Genomic DNA, 16,104 nt, shown 5'->3' on the forward strand with positions numbered 1-16,104 from the left:
AAATAGTCATTCCTTTTTTTAAAAGCTAGATTTTCAGAAGTTAACCTATCACATGTTAAAGTCTGATCTCTATAGCTAATGAATATGGTTTTAAGAAAAGATCTCAACTCATTAATATCATCAGTATGAAAAGAATAAGTTTTTTGAGGTACCTTTAACTTAGAAGCATCAGAACTGCTATCAGCATTTGCCATCAAGGCATAGTTCACCTCATCTTCAGAATCTGAAGTGTCTGTCCAGCTTTTCTTCTTTGTGACAAGTGCCTTGCCTTTGTCACCTTTTCCTTTCTTGCAATCAGGAGATATGTGGCCTTTCTCACCATAATTATAGCATTTAACATTTGAGTAATCTCCTCTGTCAGACTTTCCTCCTTTGCCTTCAGATTTTCTGAAACTCTTCTTATCAGAACTTCCACTTTTCCTGGAAAACTTCTTTCCCCTTCTGAATTTCCTGTAGGCTATCTTTGTGATGCCCTTCACCATAAGAGCACACAATCTTATCATCTCTTCATCAGCATCCATCTCAGATAGACTTTCAGTTTCTGAATCCTCATCATCATCATCAGAACTTGATGAATCTGAATTAGACTTTGTGATGAGAGCCTTTCCTTTGCCTTTCTTTGAGGCAGCCACTTTGGGGGATTCCTCCTCAGCCTTAAGAGCAATTGTTCTTGACTTTCTCCCATGCCTCTTGCTTCTTTGATCCATCTCAAGTTCATGAGTTTTGAATATACCATCAATTTCATCAAGAGTAGTTTCATCAAAAGCATAGTTGTCTCTTATAGTAGTTGCCTTCAAATCCCAACTTTTAGGAAGAACTAAAAGGAATGTAAGATTAGTATCTTCAAGATCATATTCCTTATCCACCAGTGACAAATCATTCAAGAGTTTGACAAAACTGTCATATAAACCAGTTAATGACTCATCAGGTTTTGAGTCAAAGTGCTCATACTCTTGAGTGAGTATAGTCCTCCTGTTCTTCTTAATTGCATCAGTTCCCTGGCATCTTGTCTCCAAGGCATCCCATATCTCCTTTGCAGTCTTGCAGTTAATTACCCTATTTGACATGACATTATTAATGGCACTATGCAGCAAATGCCTTATCTTTGCATCCTGGCAATAGATGAGATATCTTCAGCTGTATACTCACTTTTCTCCTTTGGTACAGTCTTTGCTGGCTGATCTGCAACTACAACAGAGAGCTTGGTTGGGTTATGTGGTCCTTCATTAATTTTGTCAAGGTATTCTGGATCTGTAGCTTCCAGAAACATAGCCATCCTTACTTTCCATATGGGATACTCAGAAAGTCTCAGCATAAGAACCCTAATAGTCTCATATCGACTGTGGATTTGAGTCTTTGGAGTTTCTTCAATTTTGGTGGGCTTGGATGGAGTTTGTTCTTCTTCAGACATGATTGTTTTGGATCTTTACTGTATATGTGCTAACAAATTGGCTCTGATACCACTTGTTAGGTCACACACACACTATAGAAGGGGGTTGAATACAGTGTATAATACAATCAATTTGAATTAAGAACACAAGTATGTAACAAAGAATAATCTTATTAATAAAACAATATTGCAATGAAACCGTTCTCTCTCAGTGATGAACAAATATCACGAGAGCTGCTAGGGTTACAATGAATAATATTCTCGATAATGATAACACATCTAGTGTAAACCCTATGCTGTATTTATATACCACACAGTTACAAGATAATCTCTAATTGATATCGAATATAATTCTGTACCTAACATATATCAATTAGTTATCTTTTCCTCCAAGTCTTCTATTCTTCATAGAATTCTTCTCCATGCATATCTCTTCTTGTTTTAGTCTTAATCTTCTTTTCCCTTCAATCAGCCGCCTACATTATCTGAAAGTCTTCTTAAGTCCTGATATTATCTCCTGATGAATATCTTTTGATATCTTAAGTTCTGATAACTTAAGTTCTGATATCTTAAGTTCTGACTTCAGTATAAGTACTGATTTCCAGTTAAGTCCTGATTTGTCCTGTTAGTCAAGATCTGAAAACTAAATACAAATCACTATTAGACATGACATCACAAATATATCTAACAAACTGTGAAGGGCTGCCAAGTATCCTGCCAACTTTTGAATATCTTTCTAGGTCCGGGGAATCTCCATTTCCATGATTGCTTTAATTTTCTCTGGGTTGGCTTCGATTCCCCATTCATTAACCAAGAAACCAAAAAACTTCCCAAATGGGACCCTGAAAGCGCATTTTTCGGGGTTCAGCTTCAAGTTGTACTTCCTTAAGTTGTTGAAGCATTCATTGAGGTCTTTGATGTGATCTGGTACTGTGATTAATTTGGATATCATATCATCGACATAGGACTCCATGTTACTTCTCAGTTGGAACTTGAAAATGGTGTTCATCATTTTTTGATATGTGGCTCCAGCACAGATTAGGCCGAATGGCATCATGATGAAGGCGCATACATCCCGGGGTATGATAAAGGCAGTTTTTGCAATGTCTTCTGGATTCATTTTGACTTGGTTATATCCCGAAAAGGCATCCATGAAGCTTAGCATAATATGGACCGAAGTTGCATCAATTAGTTGATCTATATTGGGTAGTGGGTAGGAGTCTTTAGGGCAAGCCGAATTGAGACTTGTGTAGTTGACACACATTCTCCATTTCCCATTGGGCTTTTTTACCAGAACCACGTTTGCGAACCAATCCGAGTACTTAATTTTGCAAATGATGTCCTCCTTTAGCAATTTTTCTACCTCTTCATCAATTGCCTGTTGTCTCTTCGGGGTGAAGTTTCTTCGTTTTTGCTTGATCGACCTCTATTTTGGATCAATGTCTAGACTATGCATTGCAACAGATTCATCAATACCCGGCATCTCTTCCGGGGTCCAGGCGAACAGATCAACATACTCTTTTAATAAATCGACAAGTTCTTTCTGAAAATCGATTTCCAGGCCTTTTCCAATTTTGATCTTTAGGGTGGGGTTCCCGGGCTCCAACTGAACTTCTATTATCTGTTGGGCAGGCTCGACTTTCGCCTTCTCTCTGGTTTCCCCAAACTTTTGAATCTGGGCGTCAGCGTTGGTTACTCTCTATCTCGAATCTTCAATCATATTCACATCTAATCTCGGCCTCTTACTGAGATGTTCACGATATTTCTTTCTGCTTTGTCTCCTGGGGAGAGACATTGTCCTTTTTCGGTTCTCTGGTTCCGTTTCTGCCATGATTAATGCATGGTCGTAGCACCTTCCTGCCATGTCTCTGTCTCCCTTTAGCTCTCCTATTCCAACTGGGGTGGGGAATTTGAGCTTCAGGTGAATCATCGAAGGGATGGCCCTAAGTTTGGTGATTGTGGGCCTGCCAAGGATCATATCGTATGATGACGCTACACTTATCACATAGAACTTCATGACATGAGAAACCTGCTGGGGTGCAGTTCCAAAAGTTATGGGAAGATAAATAACTCCATGGATCGGTATCATCGTGTTCCCGAACCCATATAAAGGGGTCCTCAAGGCAGGGGTCCATATGCAGGTGGCCGAGCTCCATCATGTTGAGTGTATGCTCGAAAACTATGTCAGCAGAAGAACCATTATCAACTAAAATTCTTTTCACCTCATTATCTGCCACATCGAGAGTCACCACCAAGGCCTGGTTGTGGTCCAGATTGAGCCCTTCTAAATATGAATAGGAGAAGTATATTGGCTCATCTTGAAAAGGCTGGACCATCATCACGTCATTATCCATGTCCGGGCTCCGGGGTGGAGAGACTATTCCGTCGAAGACAATATTGACCACAATCTTGCTGCTTCCCGGGGTCTTGTCTTTGTCGTTCAACCTTCTCTGAAGATACTGATTCATGTTCCCCTTCTTAATTTGATTTCGATGAACATTTTCAAAGAGAAACGGTTTTCTGTTATATGTCCATGATCTTCGTGGTACCCACAATGCTTGTCCCGGGCCCTGTTCTCCGGGGGTGCAAGTAAGGGTTTTGGTGGATAATAAAAGGGTTTACCTTTAACTTCACGCAATATATCGGCCCGGGGCCGGTTAAGGGGTGTCCACTCCGGTTTTGGCTTGGGCTCCCTTTTAGCTCTTGGTTTTCTCTCATTTTTCTGGGGCCCCGAATAGCTGTCCTGGGGTTGGGTTCCCTGGGATTGTTGGATGTAGTTCGACTGTTGGTCTAGTTTGAATCTCTTATCTTTCCTGTATGGCGATCGACGTTCCGGGGACTTTTCATCATCATGGATTCTCCTATTCATTTTCATTGACTTGAGAAAATCATTTTCTTTTATGAATTTGGAGGCAAGTGCATAGACCGAGGCCAGGCTCTGGGGCTCTCTGTGAATTAGGTCCTTGACATATCTTTCGCAAGAGACCGGATGAAGGTTTCTCCGGAATATATTAACAACATCCTTTTCTTCTAGATTGGAGAGTTGGTTGACAGCTTCTTGAAATCTTTTGATGAACTCGGGGAGGGACTCTTTGCTCCTCTGTTGGATTATTTCCAAATGACACATCTGTAGTTCGTTCACTCGATTAGCCCAGAATCTTTTTAAGATATTAACAGCTTTCTTTTCTTCCAGATTGGACAAATGTTTGATAGCTTCTTGAAATCTTTTGATGAACTCGGGGAGGGACTCTTTGCTCCTCTGTTGGATTGTTTCCAAATGACACATCTGTAGTTTGTTCATTCGATTAGCCCAGAATCGTTTTAAGAAAATCTCTCGAAAGTCTTTCCAAGAATCAACACTCCGAGATGGTATTGGGCTGAACCACTTCTGAGCTCCCCCCTTGAGTGTTGATGCGAAAAAGCGACATCTAGTTAGGTCATTATAGTCATAAATATTGGAGATTTGTTCAAAGTAATTCAGATGCTCTTCGGGGTCAGCTAACCCATTAGAGAAGTCAAAATTGAAGTGTTTGAGCCCTGATTCTCTGGGACTAGACTCCATCTTTCTTATAAATGGGGTGGTTGTCACTCCAACTTCCATGCTGCCTTCGAATTTTCTTTTAAGGTCACGGAGAGCCCATGCCATTTGTTCTTGTTTGGATTACTTTTCAGGCTCTGAACTCGAGGAAACATGGATTCGATGAGATTTCTTTTTCAGCTTTGCTTCTTCATCTCAGATTCGCTTCTCAATGATTTCTTTAGCTTTGGCTTCTTCTTCTTTCTGGATCCTGTCCCGGAGAGTAGCTCTTTTAATTTCATCTTGGGCGTGATCTGGAGGCCTTTTCAGGTTCTTTGCGATTGGATCCAGGATTGATCCCAGTGATTCTTTAGAATGTTCCTCCTGATCCCCTGGCCAGGTCTTAGGTTCAGTATTATACTTTTCCTTCCACAGGATCATTGAGGCTTGTATCTGTTTCGGGGTCATGTTTCCGCAGGGGTTGGCCGAAGTTTCGACATACTTGTGGGAAGCTTTCTCAATAGTTATTCTTTGATCTCCTGGTTGGAGGGGTTGAGAGGGAGTCCGGGTTATGGGGATCCCTTCATCCACATCTTCCATTTCTCTATCCCTGGGTGGGGGTGGAGGCGGCAGAACAAAGGCGGAAGCGGTTGCCTTGTTCTTTCTTGTTGTCATGGTCGTTTAGTAGTATTGCAAACTTACAGCAAGAAATGATGTAAACTTGAGTATTAATACATATATTTTAGATCTAAAATACGTTGTAATCACCGCTATGAGCTCCAAAAATTTTATAACACTATAACAAGGGTAGCTAAACAAGATCCATTAACGGATTTTTAAGAAAGTATGCTTAGGGGAAAAAGTAGATCTGAGAAAGCAAGAGTAGAACCCTTACTGGAGTGTAGTGTTCTGATCTTTTGGGCGGAGTAAGGGTGGCGAAAATGAACACCACTGGACGGAGGTTTGACCCCTCATTCTAGCGCCAATGATAATTCAGATCACCCCGGGGTCCTCTCCTTGTGCTACTCGGAATCAACCTCTATTTGAGCAGAAATGATGGTGGTGTGTGGTGTAGCTGTAGGATGGGCTCCTGAAAAACTGAACCAGAGGGGGTGGCATCCCCGCGGCACCTCAGTGTGAGAACGAGAAGGGATATTGGAGAAGAAAGGGTAAAATAGGAATTACTCGAATGTGGTGTTTGTATATGTGTGTATATAGTAAAGATAAAGTAACCCATAATACTCCTTTTGTTTAGCCTTTTATAGGCTTTTGATTAGGGTTTAGGGGTTTGTACCTCTGATCAGTACCGTAGGTGTGTTCTGGACTGAAGGACGCGTGGACATCTGTGATGAGCTAGTGTAATACTGGATCCGGACCGTTGGAAGGTTCCGGAACCGGGCCACCTGAGCGGTGGTGATGTTGCCATGTGTCCTAGGGTCCTCCAAGGTTATTGCTAATCGGGCCCTGGGCTCCTCCTACTAGGCATTGGGCTTTTATTACTGGGTCTGAACCAATATAGGTTATCAGAAAGAAAGGCCTAACATGCCCAATTAGTATCCCAGGATAAGGCCCATAAGTTTAGAAAGTTCTAGAGAAAGGAAAGGTCAACAGGCCCAATTCAGGAACCTTCCATATTCTCCTAAAAGAGAGTAAAATAAAATTAATAAGCCCGGTAAGAGGCCCATGGATGAAAGGCCCAGAACCAAGCCCATGTACAAAAGCCCAGCTTGGTTGAGGATAATAAAAAATCAAAAATAAAATCAAAAGTCCCGACCTCAAATTGGGTCAAAAATCAAAATCCTGACCTAATTTCGGTCAGGAATTTTGATCGAATGATCCTGATAAAAAATTCAACGAGCAGAAATTATTGGACCTTAATTCGGTCAAAAAATAATTTTGTATTAAATCCTGACCAATTGTCGATCAGGAATTCTGCTTCAATCATCTTGACCGAATTTCGATTAGGAATCCTTATCGAATAACCCTGACCGAAATGAGTCATGACCAGAAAATATAGAGGCTTAATTTGGTCAGAAGCATAGGGTCAACTCGAGGTCCTGGCCGAATTCGGTCAGGATCCTGATCGAATCATCCGGAACAAAAACAGCTTCGACCAGACACTATGGGGCAATAATTCGACCAGGATCCTGGTCGAATGGATTCCTGGTCGAAATTATATTAAAAAAGAAGAAGAAAAAATAGAGAAAGAAATATGGAAAATTTTCTGGGAAATTCAAAAAAATAAGAATTTCTGAAATAAATTCCAGAAAAATTCAAGAAAAAATCAGAAAATTTAAGTATTTTCTGGGAAATTAAGGGAAAATTCCAGAAATTGAGGAAAAATTCCAGAAAATTAAGGAGAAATACCAGAAAATTCCTAAAAAAAGGAACAAGGTAAGGAAAATAATAGGGAAGTTCCAAAAATATCCTGAAGCCATGTATAAGGCAAATCATTGTAAATGTGCAGGTCGCTCTACACTTTACGCAGAAAACGATACTCTGTAAGGGATTAAATGAACTTAACATCCACGAAATCTTTTATGATTTCCCGGAAGTTGGGGGCAAATGATAGGGAGAAAAATAAACCCTGGTAGCGTAATTAATATCGCATTAATTATGCTCGGGTTAGGCCGACAATAAAGCCCATTATAAAAGGCCCAAAACCCTGAATATTATTTGATTTTGTAATTAAATAATACGGGAAAAACCAGCTAATAAGTGAAGTCCAAATAAGGACACAATTCCTTGGAGATTGGCCTCCAAAAAATCTCGTGGGATAATTAATCAATTTCTTGCATTATAGGACTCCAAACTCCACTCTAAATCTGAGACTTGTCCACCAAGTCTCCTAACCCTAACATAATTCCAAGGCATTCCATGCCGATATAAGGGGCCTCACCCCAGAAATCAGAACTATGATTTTTGACTTGATCATTGGTAAACAGCAAGGTACGTAGGTATCTTGTGAAAGGCAGATTGAGTCACGAGACACAAGAGCAGTCAAATCGAGCCTCGAAGCTCACGAACCCTAGCAATAAATATGACCTAGTTTTTAATCCATAACAGGTTAGAAGACTTGGGGGTAAGTCTCAGAATTAGAATGAATTTTGGAGTCCTAGAATGTAGGCATTTGATTCCTTATGGGACTGTGTGGCTTGAGGACCTACTCTTTTGAGAGTTTGATTCTGATTTGAACTTATTTTCTTAGCCATAATTTGGGTTAATTTATGACCTACAAATTTAATAATAAATCCTTGGTCTGTGGGCCCTTAAAGCACAATACCTGTTATATTAACTACTTGGCATTAATAACCGGGTTTCATCTTTGGACCAAATTGGGACTAATTAATGCAATTATTTATTACATAATTAATGCTATTTTTATTCCCTATCATTTGCCCTCCAACTTCTAGGAAAATATATAAGATTCCGTAGAAGTTAAGTTTTTATTGGCCCTTGCAGGGTATCATTTTTAGCGTAAAGTGTGGAGCGACCTACACATTTACAATGATTTTACCTTTCTTGAGGTTACCTATGTTTTCCCAGTTTGAATCACACTTCCTTCTACGAACGTCAAAATTTTTGAGAAAGGATTCTTTGTCCTTTTTACCAGAACAGATTTGAGCTTCGTGATCTATTCAACTCCCCGGATATAATCATTCTTATTTTTCAGGTTACCATTACAGATAACTAGAAAATATTTTCCTAGATTATTTTTTCCATTTTCTAATATTTCTGATTTTTTTCTCAATTTTTCTTCTATTTTTCGACAAGGATCCACAACCTGGATTTCTACTAAGATCTTGGTCGAAATTTTGGCCAGCTTTCTCATCATAGTCGAAGGTTTTTGACCAGGATTCACGACCGGAATTTTGACTAAGATCCTAGTCAAAATTTTGGTCTGCTTTCACATTCTAGTCGAAGGTTTTTGACCAGGATTCACAGCCTGAAATTCGACTAGGTTTCTAGTCAGAAAAATGGCCACTTACAGGTCTCTAGTCGATTGATCTCGACTAGGACTCACGACCTGGAATTCGACTAGGTTCCTAGTCGAAAATATGGTCAATTACAGGTCTCTAGTCGATTAATCTCGACTATGACCCACGGCCTGAAATTTGACTTGGTTTCTAGTAAAAAATATGGCCACTTACAGGTCTCTAGTCGATTGATCTCGACTAGGACTCACGACCTGAATTCGACTAGGTTTCTATCAAAAATATGGTCCTTTACAGGTCTCTAGCCGATTGATCTCGACTAGGACTCACGACCTAGAATTCGACTAAGTTCTTAGTCGAAAATATGGTCACATGTTGTGATTTATTTTTATCAGGCTTTGCCCTCGTTTAAATCTTAATTGAGTTTGGGCTTGGCCCATTTCCAAATTCTAATTTAATTTGGGCCCGCCCTTTTTCCAAATCCTAATTTGATTTGGGCTTGGGCATTTTCAAAATCAAAATTTGATTTGGGCTTGGGCCTTTTCCAAATCAAAATCATTTGGGCCTGGGTCTTTTCCAAATCATAATTTGATTTGGTCCAAAGAACTTTGTGAAAGCTTTTATTATCTCTTGAATGTTCTAGAACTTGGGCCTGACATATATGGGCCGTGGGCCTAACCTGTTCGGCTTCTCATTTCATCCAATATAAAGGAGTGACCGGGATTGAATCCTCACTTCACTTTCTCATTTTCTAAGTTTCTCAAGATTTTTCACATTTCTCTAGTTTTCAAGGCGATTTTCGGTGATCTTTCCGCCCTCAGCTTTTTACGGTTCTGCGGTCAGGCGATTTTCGGTGACCAGATTTCCAGTTTTCCTGTTAAAGACCTTCAAACCTTCAAACTTTTTCAATGTACTTTCTTCATATATTCATATTTTTTGCATTTTTGCATGCATGTACTCATAGTTTCTGCACTTTTTGTATGCATCTTAAAATACATTCGTGTATTTTCTTGGTGAAAGAAGATCAATCCTGAGCATGCCTCATAGATAAGTGTAGAAGCTTAGAATTGAATAATGTTATTTTCGGAAAAATATTCTAAGTCACATATTGATAAGTCACTGATCAAGATGTCTAGAGATGTCTGTCGAGAAGCCAAAAATGACTTGTAGAGAAGTCCAAAAAGATATCGACAAGTCAATCTGCTTATAGAGAAGTGAAGATGTCGACAAGTCAAAGAGTCCATGTAGAGAAGTGGATTTATCGACAAGTCAAAATCTACTTGTAGAGAACTGGAGATATCGACAAGTCAAAATCTACTTGTAGAGAACTTGAGATATCGACAAGTCAATCTACTTGTAGAGAATTGGAAATCTTGACAAGTCATAAAATTATAGAGAAGTAGAGATATCGATAAGTCATTCTACATATCGAGATGTGACTTCTCTATATAGTAAAATAAATCTCGACAACAGCTTCAAAATTCAGAATACAAACAATTTGAAGATCCAAGATTATTAGTCAACAAACAATTCTATCATTAAATTAGAAAGTATACAAATGCATTTTGAAGAATGCAAGATCCAGGGCCAAGATGAACTGGACAAAGAAGGGTCACCGACTTGTTAGATTGTAAGAAGATTTGTTGCACTTAAAGTGGAAATAGAAAAATAGACTTTAGAATATGTGTTACTCCATTTTAGTGCAATCTTTATAAACTGTGCATGTTGTTCTATAAAACAAGTCATGAATCCTTTTGTTTAATGTGTAAAAAAGTGGATCTAGAAATCTTGTATTCTCTCAAGAGAAGTAGCCGAGTTCTTATCATTCAAGAACACGGATTTGTAGCACAACAAGTTTGATTTAGATATAAATCAAGTGAGTTTTGATATATTAGTTATGTCTTTTCATTCAGTTATTTATCACTACAAATTAATATCTAGTTGTTGAGTTCCAAAGCCTAAACACAGTCTGATTTTCAAGAAAGTAAAATCAAGAAAACACATCCAAACCTCCCTATGTATTGCATTTCATACCTAACAAGTGGTATTAGAGCAAAATCTGAAAATAAATAGATTATATCTTGGAAGTATGAGTGCACAGAAACTTGGCAGTATCAAGATTCATGTTTTTACAAAGTGAACTACACACTATGGAAGAAGAAGACGATGTTGTTCATCAGGATGGCTAATCCGCTATATCTTAAAATTCTCAAGCATGGACCCTTCATTCCTATGGTGAGCTTAACTGAAGCAACTAATGGTGATATGGTCATTCCTAATCACTTTGCTCCTAAAGATCCATCTACATATACTGAACCAGAAAAGGAGAAAGTTTCACTTGACAATAGCTTGCAACTCATTCTTATTGAATCTCTTGATAATGTCATGTACAACAACATTATCAACTGTGAGTCAGCCAAGCAGATCTGAGAAAGATAAAGATTTTGTGTGAAGGTACCGAAGAATTGAGGTCAACCCAAAGAAGGAATATAGTCTCATAATATGAGGATTTCATGGCTAAACCTAAAGAAGGCATTACTATAATGACTCGTATATTTTTGTATTATTTAAATATGTATTATTACGTAATTAATTAAATAAGAAGATGTATATTGATTCTGACAGTGGTGCTTTATTTATTATTATTATTATTTACATGTGATTATTGGTTTGCGTGGGTTATTCGTATGATTGTTTGTTGAACCATATTATTTTTGTTTCGCTTTTAAAAGTGATTTTATGAAAAATTAATTTTCAAAAAGATTCGGATTGTCTCTAAAATTATTTTTATGATTTTATAATTTCAATAATTATTTCTGGGATTCTATAAAAATTATAAATTAATATTTCCTTAACTATTTATCCTTAAATAATGTTCGGATTGCATTTATTTGTAAGATCAATAATTAATTTAGAAATCCTTCAAAAATTACGAAACTCATATTTTATTAAGTTTTTCATATTCAGAGAATTTTAAAATTATTTTAGAGATTTTCGGGATTAAATTCACCCACATATTGTTTCATTTAATCGTTAATTGGGGGTATAAAGTGTGATTTAAAAATAATTTAAAAATTATGGAATTCTTATTTTATTAGTATTTTATTATCCTGGAAATTTTAAAATATGTTTGGCATTTTTCCGGAATATTTTTCTCCCAAAAATTATTCGTTAAAATTCACTTTCGGGATAAAACCAGGCCTAGGAGCCGGAGCAGGACACGTGTTAGCAGTTGGCAATTTGTCTTGATACGTAGCTTGTGGAGGAAAAAAGAAAAAAAATAAAAAATATCAACACCCCCACCCCCCTGTTCTTCGCCGGTTCCTCACAATCTCTCTTATCTCTCTCTCCTTCGAACTCTCTTTTTCTCCTTATTCCTCCGATTCTCTCTCTTTCTTCTCCCTCTTATCCGTCTTCTTCCTCCCTTCTCTATTCATCTCTTGCCCTGTTGTTCCGCCATTATTTTTCCGGTGTGTTCTCCGGCTGCTCAGTCCATGTCTCTCCGATTTATATATATATATATATTCGTATGTGTGTATATATGTGTGTGTGTGTGTTGTCTGTGTGAGTGTTTCAGTGCTATTGTTACTTCAGTTTAGGGTGGTTCTGATGGCGTGTGAATTGCATGTGTGGCTGTGTGTTTGTGCGCAGATTGTGTGCAGGAATTTATTATTTTATTAATTGATTTGAATGCTTCACAATATAAGGAAACTGTTGAAAAGATGAGCATAGAAATGTTTCACATTCACACAAGCATGGTGACTGCTACTGAGGAAATGAGTAGGTTGTCAAAAGTGAATGAAAAACTTGAAATTGAGAAAAAAAAATTAGAGCTACAACATGTAAGTCTAGAAGCAGTTAGACAAGAAAATGAATATATTGTGCAAGACATGCATGTATAATATCAAGACTAAGTCATATTGACAACCCTAAGATTAAGTTGTTTGATAATCAATATTTGTATTCTGTAATTGTATTGCTCGAGTCTGTAAAAATTTCAAGTAGATTAGAGTGGAGGATTTTTCTGTGAACAGTTTCAAGCTAAAGAATAAACTCTGGAAGAAGATCAAGTCATGATCATGCCTCAGAGAAAAGATGTAGAAGCTTGGAGTTGAATAATGCTATTCTATGAAAAAATTTCTAATTCAAGATATCGACAAGCCACAGATCAAGGTATATCGAGAAGTATTTGAGAAGTCCAAAATAACTTGTATAGAAGTCCAAAAATGACTTATAAAGAAGTCTCAGAGATATCGACAAGTCAAATAAAGATGTAGAGAACTGGAGATATCGACAAGTTATTTCTGCATGTAGATATCTTAGAGATATCGACAAGTCAAATGAAGATGTAGAGAATTGGAGATATTGACAAGTCAATTTCTCATATAGAGATCTCAGAGTTATCGATAAGTCAAATTGTGTTCGACAAGTCATTTCTACATGTAGAGATCTCAGACATATCGACAAGTCATTTCACATATAAAAAACTGGAGACCTCGACAAGTCAAATATACCTTAGAGAACTCAAGATATCGATAAGTCATTATACTTATTGATATGTCACTTCTCTATAGAACAAAAAGAGATCTCGACATACTATCTCAAATTCAGAATACTGACAAGTTCAAGATTCAATATTATCATTCAATAATCAATTCATTCACTGAATTGGAAAGTCTACAAAAGCAGCTTGAAGAATACAAGATCAAGGTCTAAGATTCACTGGACAAAGGGTGGTCATAGTCCTGCAAGATTCTGCATAGATTTGCTAACACCGGAAAATGAAATATACAAGGTTGCTTTAGAAAGTGGTTTAGTAAATTTTAGTGAAAGTTTTGTAAACTCGTGTTGCTAGTCTATAAAGCATGCACGAGTCCTTAGTTTAGTGGTAACTATTGTGCAAGACATGCCTGTACAAGAGCAAGACTAAGTCAAATTGACAACCCTAAGTAAGTTGTATTGTAATCTTAGTTTGCATTTTGTATTATAACAGTTAAAGTCTTTAAAAATGTCAAAGAGCAGACTGAAGTCTTTTTCTTTGAACAGTATCAAGCCTAAGAATTCTATCTGGAAGAAGATTAAGAAGATCATGCATCATAAGAATTATGAAGAAGCTTGGAGTTGAATAAATCTGTTTTGAGAAAAATGTTCTAAGTCAAGATCTCTACAAGTCACAAATTTAGTGTTATAGAGAAGTCATTCGAGAACTCCAGAATGACTTATAAAAAAGTCAGGAAAGCTACTAGAGAACTCAGAGATATAGATAAGCTAAATTGAAGACATGAAGATTGGAGATATCGAGAAGTCACTTCTTCACTAGAGAACTCAGAGTTATCGACAAGTCAAATATCACTAGAGAACTCTGAGATATCGAAAAGTCAAATATCACTAGAGAACTCTGAGATATAGACAAGTCAAATATCACTAGAGAACTCTGAGTTATCGACAAGTAGTTAGTCACTAGAGAACTCAGAGATATCTATAAGACAAAGTGAAGACATGAAGTGAAGAGATCTCGACAAGCTAAATTCTCTTATAGAGAACTCAGAGACCTCTACAAGTCAAAGCAACTATAGAGTAATGAGAGATCTCGATGAGCCAATATACTTATTGAGATGTCAAGTTCTCTATATATCAAACTGAAGATCTCGAGGTAAAACTTAAAGTATAAAGTGCAGACCAATTCAATATCCAAGATTAACAATCAACAAACAATCCACTCAGTTGAATTGACAAGTCTACAAAAGGCAACTTGAGGCGTGCAAGATCAAGGGTGAAGATTAACTGAAAAAAGAAGATCAAAGTTAACATAGTATGCAAAGATATGCTAAGCCAGAAATGGAAGATAAGATTTTTCTAAAATGGAATAATTAGTGACAGTTTACTAAAGTGAATGTAATATCCGGGATATGACGTGTTATTTGCTTAAGTGATACTGAGGACAAAATCCTTTTAAGGGGGAAGGATGTAATATCCGGGATATGACGTGTAATTATTTTTGTTAATAATAAATATTATGTGATTATTATATGAATTTTGGTAATTATCTGTGAAGTGGTATCTGTGTTTGGATATGTAAATATGATATAATTTGAGTATTTTAATTTTTATGTCCAAAATAAAATATAGATAATTGTCATATTTTCCTATTTATTTTTATGATGATTTATGATTTTATTGGACATTTATGGTTTTATAATTACTTCTTTCGAGTAATTACAAACTATTTTATATAATCGGGAACCAGCCGACCTCAACCGTTTTTACGTTTGTATAATCCGAAACTCTTCCGAGATTTCCTTCCTAACCCAATTGAAATATTCCGAGCATTTTCCATATTTCGACTTTTTCGATCCGACGTACGGTTTGCCCTGTGCGGGTCCCGGCACAATATTTTCGATACAATATTCGTTTTGGTAAATCAATAAAACTCGTATTTTTGATAAACGGGATCTTTTTATTAAACTATTATAATTATCACCTCGTAATACGTGTAACCAGGCGCTGAGACCAAGACCGCAGTACAAATTGTACAGATTTGGATAATTATCCCGAAAACCGGTACCGTTTGGATCCGTTTTTATAAATAAATGTACTATTTCATATCCGTAATGATCCAACGGATACTAATTTCCCGTAATTATAAATAGCCTTTACCGTATTTTATTTCGTACGGAAAATCATTTGCAGCCAGTAAATTATATAATTTTACAGAGAAAATACTTATATTCATATAAACTTCTGAGAATCAAACTGCAATTTCAAGGCGTTACCGGATTCCGATTGGAAAGCTCGAGTACTCAAAATGAAGGTCTTGAGGTGTTCTATCAGAATCAATAAGCCTTACAACTGCAGAATCAAAAAGTATTTTTCTATAATTTTTATTAATTTCAAATTATTTTGATTAAAAATATAAATTTTTGTTCGGATGATTGTTTGAATGATTTGATGCTTGTATGTTGTAGAACTTTTCTACCTGATGATTTTGATATGTCATATGACTGATTTGGAGTTCAATAACATGTTCAAAACTGAGTTTGATTTTCGAATTTTGAAATTAAGGTTTATAACCCGTATGAATGTTCTTGATTGAATTTTGGGGTTTCTTATTTAGGGATTAACAGATGTTCTAGATAGGTGGGTTTTGTTCCCCTTAAAATTTTCAATCGATTGGTGTATAGTATGTTAACAGACGATCCCTGGTTCGAAGGGAGTTGTCATTTGAAGTTTCTTCGAGTACACCGGAAACCGGCGAACTTCTC

General features: G+C 37.0%; 1 protein-coding gene across 1 annotated transcript; it reads right to left on the minus strand.

The window, feature by feature from the left end:
* Positions 1-3,854: 3,854 nt before the first annotated feature.
* LOC141695408 (uncharacterized) lies at positions 3,855-5,036 on the minus strand. The gene has a single exon (XM_074499655.1). The coding sequence runs from the start codon at positions 5,034-5,036 to the stop codon at positions 3,855-3,857; it is 1,182 nt and encodes a 393-aa protein (XP_074355756.1).
* Positions 5,037-16,104: the final 11,068 nt, after the last annotated feature.

Source organism: Apium graveolens, chromosome 11 (genome assembly GCF_009905375.1).
Source record: "Apium graveolens cultivar Ventura chromosome 11, ASM990537v1, whole genome shotgun sequence".
Lineage (NCBI taxonomy): Eukaryota > Viridiplantae > Streptophyta > Magnoliopsida > Apiales > Apiaceae > Apium > Apium graveolens.